At 37.6% G+C, this 7759-nt stretch overlaps 1 protein-coding gene across 1 annotated transcript; it reads right to left on the bottom strand.

The window, feature by feature from the left end:
• Positions 1-2075: 2075 nt before the first annotated feature.
• LOC148423915 (uncharacterized) lies at positions 2076-4974 on the bottom strand. The gene is made up of 3 exons (XM_088414256.1): positions 4802-4974; positions 4245-4692; positions 2076-3186 (listed from the first exon to the last, which is right to left on the bottom strand). Exons 1-3 carry the CDS (start codon positions 4873-4875, stop codon positions 3127-3129), a joined length of 582 nt encoding a protein of 193 aa, XP_088270382.1. The 5' UTR covers positions 4876-4974; the 3' UTR covers positions 2076-3126.
• Between the last annotated feature and the right edge of the window lie 2785 nt (positions 4975-7759).

Genomic DNA, 7759 nt, shown 5'->3' with positions numbered 1-7759 from the left:
TGTCAAACTTACAGCCCGCGGGCAGGTTATGGCCTGCAAATGTGTTTAATACGGCCCGCAAGATGATTTTTTTAAAGTATATAAATGAGCAGAATTTTTTTCAATAAATTAAAAACTTGAAATTTTTTATGATTATTTGTCATGTTAATGTGTTATGATTAATAGTGATTTTGTACTTGTACAATTTAGGGCAGAATTAAAAAAAGAATAAAACCTTTGAAGTTGTTGTTTGAAGGTTATATAAATATATAACCATGATTTTATTGGGAGTAGATTTTCCTTCATGCAGACCGCAAGCTTAAACAACACCCCTGCTCTACAGTGTGTTCCAGAAAAGCAAAAGCATAGAGTAATGTCTGGTGAATCTCGTGGCCACATAATTTCTCACTAATTGGACACATGCATTACTTATTGACAATTAGGATTAATAATAGATTCAGTAACTAGAGAAAGTGAAACCAGCATGAGCTATTTATGCTGACTGCAGATATATGCTGTCTTTTGTCAGTTTCTGTAAATGCTGTGAATAAAAAAATGGGAATACACATACTGTAAATGAAAACTTACATTTAAAGCCTTTGTTGCATGTCAGTGAATAACGTAAAATATAAAAGCCTACAGCTAAGGTACTGCTGTTTGCAACACTGTTTTAATTCCAGTTCTCCCTCTGCACAGGAAACGGCAAATGCTAATCACATTACCCGTTCAGAACAGGGAATGGTAATTAAATCTAAAGATGAACTAATCCACTTACCAATTGATTGGTCCTGTGGGTTGGAACACCCTGTTTAAATGCAGAGGAATGGTCGTTACATCACGATCAGTCACATTGTTTATATTTTTATTGTGTCATTCATGCTTTTGTTATTTAATCATCTTTGTGTTCATGCCCTTTTTAGAGTTACATAAATGACATATTGAATAAGGTTCGGGGAAAGGAGATGATCAATGTGTCTAAAAACTGTTTGTTTTCCTTTCTGCCTGCAGGAAAGAATACTGCAGGTGTTTGCATCCATGATTCCTTTCCAGGGCCCCCCTCCCCCTTTAGTTCTTTGTAGTTAGCTGGAAATTGCAGTATTTCACTATCCTGTCATTGTTCATGCCAGATAAGCACAGCCCACATTAGTCTCCAGCAAAGTGCATGAACCATGTCACTGTTTAAGTGGCTTTTGGTTGGGGGCAGTTCAAGTGTAGAGTGCATTTAGTTGATTAGCATAAAGCCCCGAAGACTGAGCGTTTTAGAGCTTGAAAACCAACACACACAAAAACAACAGACTAAGACAAGCTGGTTTCTAAAGGATGGTGGACTCTAAATACAAAAGATGACCTAAATTTGCAACAGTTGACTGTGTGTCTTAGTGGTGCACCTGTTTTCTGACCTTCTTGGGACACTGCAATAAGTGGCACTATGGCGAGTTTTTTTTAGGGCAGACACAGATAAAATAGATTATCAGTAGTCAAGGTGGCTGATGACATATTCATTTTAAGTAAAATATATGAAAAATATTGGCATCAAAATAATAAAGAAGAGATCCAAACAGCTCGTAACTATCAAATTTAAATAGTATATCAAAATATCAGCATATCATATCTGCATCATAACTTTATTTTTATTTGTTTAATTTTTTTTACAAAAATGATTTATCTGTGTTGCAATTTTTTTAAGGTCAGGGAGCTCCCAGGATGTTCAGCTTCTCTTAACTCATTCAATGCCAGGGACGTATTTTAATGTTTGTTTGTTGTTGGGTTTTTTTTTGTGAGTCTGGACATTCAATCTCAGATACTTAAGTATTAAATCAACACTTAAGTACATTCAGGACAATAATTTACAGATACTTAAGTATTAAATCGATATTACATATCCGGGATTCAATCTCTGGACTCTTAAAAAATGTGAAAATACATCCCTGGCATTGAATCAGTTAAAACATGTGTAAACTTAAAACAGTAAACAGCTCTCTTCAGTTTTCTACAATAAATCATTAAAGGGCCTATATCATGGTATTAATGGTGAGTAAAAAAAAAGAAAAAGAAAAGATCTTTTGCCAAACTCAATAAATGAGATTTTTCAGAAATCAAGGTACACCAAATATCAAAGGCATTTATTGTTCTTCTGTCAGTCACCATAAGAAAAATTAAGTTTCAAAAATTGCTCTGTCACATCAACAAGCATTTTTCAAAAAGAATATGTAATAAATGTCACAATTAGCATGCAACCTTCCCAGCTTGCCATTTGACTGTCGTACTCAAATTCCCTGCGCTGATCTAATATGGCAAAGAGCAAGTACGCAAAAAAGCAAGTAGAGAAAATAGAATTGATCGCCCTGCTCTTGAAATGGGAAAGAAAGCTATTTTCACATTGGGAAATATAGTTTTTCATCAGTGCAATGGATGCACCTTTTGTGGCATTTTGACACAAACCCAAATCCCTATTTAAACAAGGGGGGGGGGGGGGGGGGGGGGGTTGTCCTGTTTTCTTTCTATATTACCCTCATATTGTCATTCAGTGGAGCTTTTAACTTACAGCAGCAGATGTTGAAAAAGTGACTCTTTGAAATGAAATGGGTTCCTTGAGAGAGACAGAGAGGCTATTTGTCTCCAACCTCAAACAAGCCCAACATAACTAGGAGATCAATACTGATATCTTTAGGCTTCTAACTGCTTCACTAATATATTATCGACGTTTCGCTCTCGAGGAGATTGAATTTGGCCAGCACGTAGTTGTTCATCTTGAGAAGCATTCGCATGCGGTCACGCAGATATGAAAAAAAGTGGTACAGAAAGATTGGTACATGGTGCAAATGCAGCAGAGAAAACAAAAAAAAAGTATTAAAAGTAGAAAGAACATTCCAGCTGAGTAATGATTGGAGTTACAGACTATGACTGGACCAGAGAGCTCCTTGATCAATTTGTAGACTATGGGGTTCAGTTTGAAAGATTACACACAGACTTAAGATGATCTGTAATATTTATCACTAAGGAACACCTTGACCTTTGACATCACTAACATGGTAACTTACATCTAAAATCTTTTCTATTATTTGGTAGAAATTGCCTTGCTGTTTTAGCAGCACATCAATTGCAGACTGGACTCTACTTTTTTTACTCCTTGTTTTTGTCAATTATTCAGTCAGTATTGCCCCCTCTTCTGCTCCTTCGACTCTTCTCTTTGAAGCCAAGCAGCCGCTAAAAAAAAGACAGGCCATACAATAATAGCATTCATACAATTAACATATTTTCCCCACTATAAGGTGTGCCGTATCATGAGGAGAACCTTCAATGAATGGCCTATTTTAAAACAGTTTTCATATATAGGGCGCACCACATTATAAGACACATAGAATAGGAGCCGCATTAGTGGCTGGGGTTGTGTTATGCATTCACTAGATCACATATGTAGGACTCCAGTCCTCAAGGGCCGGTATCCTGCATGTTTTCCAGGTATCTCTTCCCAACACACCTGATTCAAATGATTAGATCATCAGAAAGCTAAGCAGACATTTGAAAATCACCATAATCATTTGAATCAGGTGTGTTTGAGAGAGACCAAAAACATAAAAAAAACACGGAGGATACCGACCCTCAAGGACTGGATTTTGACACCTGTTCACTAGTTGGTGCTGCGCTAAAGGAAATATCAACAAAACAATCACGTAAATCAGTCAAACTTTATTAGTTCACAATCAGAAATTAGGAATAAAGATTATTTGTGGAAAGAACTGTCTGAGGAATGAGGGAAATACTTCTTGGTTACATTAAAAACTGTTTTGATCAATGCCAAGACGAATCAACAGTTTAAAAGAAAATAAGCAAGATTCAATTAAATATTAAAGTTAAAATTTTGAATGAAAAATATATTGTTTTGGTGATGTAAAAATAGTTTCTGGTTTTATAAAATTGCACTTTCTTTCTTTTTCAAACCCAAGGTTTTTGTACCCATGTAAATTGCTTCAAAATTGGAGCATAAATAGCATATCAAAATTTCAAACAGGGTGTTATCGAAATGTTAATTGTAAAAATACATTTATAATTGAAATGCAGAGGAAAACATTGAAGAATTTACATGGTGATTAGGTTTGTTTTTTTTTTGTCTCCCAAAAATGAAAACTTTTTTACACGGTATAAGGGGCATCGGATTGTAAGGCGCACTGTCAGCTTTTGAGAAAATTTTAGGCTTTTAGGGGCGCCTTATAGTGCGGAAAATATGGTATTCGGCAGTAGAATGACCATGGGAGGCAGCATACCTGAAGGTGTCTGATCTCAGAGAGGAGGATTTGGTTCTCAGCCTCTTCCTGGTTCAAACTCATCTTTTCTGTGACTTTGAAGGGCCTTGTTTCATTCATCATAGCTCCCCGGTCTAGCAGATTTGATTCTTCTTGGTTTTCCTTTGCCAGAATTGGTTGTAATTTGGGAGTGTTCTTGTCCTTTTCCCTAACATCTCCTTGGCGCACACGCACTTGAGATGGGCTGTTCTCCAGGTTGTTGATCCACTCCCACGTGTCTTTATTGAGCCTCCTCAGTGAAAAAATTTCTGCTATTGCGGCAGACCTGGCCTCCATCAAAGCCCTCACACTGGCATCCAGATCAAGGGTGGCAGGGTATTGACTGACAGAAACTGGACTTTCACTAACGGGAACTGGACTTTCACTGACAGGAACTGGCTTTTCGGAGTTGGAGTCACTCTTGGCATCGCTACATGAAGTAGGTCACAAAAACACACAACCAACAAAATAACAATTTTCTATTAAAACAACTGCCTTTGAACACCGGCTAAACTAACTAAAAGTAAATTAAATGTTACCACGCTTGTTCTCCTGACATTTCCATCCATATCAGGCCAGGATCATGTGTGGAAATGCCAGTCTGAAATGCCATCCTTATTATTTGGACCGGAAACTGTTGCAATAAGAGCTCTTGAGTGACTTTGTACAAATATAAACACAACTCAAAAAGCTTGTGATGTTGTATGAAAGAGGAACGGACTTATTATGTATCATCTAGACAGTCAGAGGAGCGTCGATGTCACAGAGAGCTTCTTTGAAGTTTCAGTGTAGGAAAATATCAAATTTCAGTGCTTTTCAGATTGAGGTGCGTCAGATTTTTAACAAGGTTTCTGCAGGTATCTGCAAATCTAATTTGAAGGGACAGTGTGTAGAATTTAATCATGAACTAAAACTACATTAATTTAAAAAAATAAAAAAGAATAATTACTGTATTATATATATACTGTATATACATACATATAGCTGTACAATGGTGGGAATGTATGTGTCTCATCAGTCAACATATTTCATTGCACCATTTGCACATTTCTTGGCTGACATAAGTGCTAAATTTGCATTGGGGGATCATTACCTTCCTCAGTTTCCCCGTTTCCCTTTAGCCTATTTATTATGAAGCTGCTGTAATTCCACTAATGGAGTGCCTATATACTGTTCAGGCCCGGCACTCTGACAGTGACTGATGCTTCTTAATTGCTGAAACAATTGCCTATGGTTCCCCAATCTATTGCCTTACACAGCATAATTGTAGTTCTTGGTGCTGGTGATCATAATCATAATCAGCCATGGTATGTTTAAGTACACCCTGTTAGGTGTCATGTGGGAGTCATCATGATTAGTTTTTGCACATTAGTGCTAAATCGGGTCTTTTAATTTCTGCTGGCCCAAATGAGGTACCTTTTTTTTGCATGAAAATAGATACATAGGGAATACATATAATTTTTCATTACATTAATCAAATGTGATCAATTTGACTTTTATGAACCGGAATTAAAGCATAAGAACAAAACGGACGTACAGTATTTGGGATACATGACATACAATCCACTAAAATAATTGGGCCGTACATGTTGAATGGGACTGAGACTAAAACTGGCCTCCCTTCCACGATCAAGTGTAGTCACATTTAATGTGAGTGGCTGGTCCTGTCTTTGCTGGATGTTGCAGTACAGCATTTGTGCTGAGCGATGGGCTGAGCATAAGCCAACACTTCCATTAGCTCTGATTGAAAGTGAGACAGAGCATGTGAAATTCATTCAAGTTAGGCTTCTTCTCCTTTACATGCAGACATGATGCACACACACTGTTCACACACATACACACAGCTCCAGGCCAGTGGTTAGAGTCACAACTAGGCTGACAGCTGGAGAGATAGACAGTGGACAGAAAGGAGAGATGACTTAGTAAAGGAGGAGACATTATTTCAGGGACTAAAGTGAAGTTTTGTACTCGGTGAACCCGATCACTGTCAGCAATAAGGCACCGTATCGCATCCGCTATTGTTTTGGTGTTTAAATGTGACTACGTATAAGAGGTCCATGCATTCAACTGGGCTGTCACTTCAAGGCTGCCCCTGGTAAGCTAACGCATGCACATTAGCTTTTACAGTGACAGAAAGCCAGTGATGAATAACAGATTCTCCAGTGACCTTAAATGGACCCCAATGGTTTATTGTTTAGTCACCTGAACACTGAAAAGGTGTTTAAGACAGTGAATAAAAGAGTTACAGAAAATGCTATAAAATATCATCATATAGAAATGTGACACTTTATTGTGCGTATTCCAGTATCCTGTTATGTTTGTCACACAGTATCTATTGATGAATATTACATTCTTCATAAAAAATTACAATTGTGAACAAGTGTTTTCTTCAGAGTAGCTTCACTTTGTTAATTCCTTGTTTAATATTGGTCTGTATAAAACACTGAATGACATGTCCAGAATTGTAATTAATTGTAATTGTAATTAACATATTGTAATTAAGTACAAACCCAGAGTTCAAAGCAAACATGGTGAATCGGCGTTTTGCTGTTATGCTGCACATAAATGTAATATGCTGCGAACAAATATGAAGCTAGCCTTAAATGTAATTGCTTTTAAATACTAACAAATATGCTTTTTAAACTTACCTATGTTCTTATCAGGCATTTCTATAAAAAATGTTTCCAATTTTGCACTGCCAGCCAATATCAGGGCACAGAGGCACACACCACCATTCACACACCCAAACTCCACACAGGAAGGTCGGAGCGAACTGGAATTGAACTCGGGTCCCTTAACTTTGGGTTCAGTCGTGTTCATTTTCTTCTAATGCTTCACAAAAATCATCTTGTGGGCCGGATCAAATGTCAATGAGGGCTGGAGCTAGCCTACAAACACTACACCCTGTCTTAAATTCTTATTGAGCTACACTGTGAATGAAATACCCAAGCTGCCTTGCCTTCAATCATTTGATCAACATTCAAGAAAGTGTAGCAGTCCGGCATCATGTCCTGACTCCACGTTCGTGCATACCTCCAGGAATATGCCTTATGTGCCAACATAACATTTGTACAGGAAACATACGGTATAAAACAGTTCATCAAACATTTATACAGGATGTGCAAAATGTTGTGCAAACATGTATGCACAAGGGGACTGACTGTGATGAGCACAAAGAGAACACGGGTAATCAAGACTGAATTGTTTGCCTCAAGACGGATGCAGGTTGCGCTGGTTGGTCTTGATGAAGAGTTGCTCTCCTGCTGAGCCACCAAACTATTTATAATCAACACAACTGGCAGCCTACAGGCAGGGAAGAGAGAACTGCTGCCCATGCAATCCTTCCTTGTTTCAATATATTCCTCTCGTAGGTTGGTCACCTTTAACAAAATGGAAGGTTGGAAATTGTAACATAGTAGTAGAGAAGCAACAATTGAAAAGTGATTTCCTTAGTCTGGTGTGTAGTAGACATTTTTTTTTAAACATCTCCTCTGTAG

The sequence above is a fragment of the Hippichthys cyanospilos genome, chromosome 5 (assembly GCF_059441005.1).
Source record: "Hippichthys cyanospilos isolate Australia breed blue-spotted pipefish chromosome 5, RoL_Hcya_1.0, whole genome shotgun sequence".
Lineage (NCBI taxonomy): Eukaryota > Metazoa > Chordata > Actinopteri > Syngnathiformes > Syngnathidae > Hippichthys > Hippichthys cyanospilos.
This window is presented reverse-complemented; position numbering and strand designations above follow the sequence as displayed.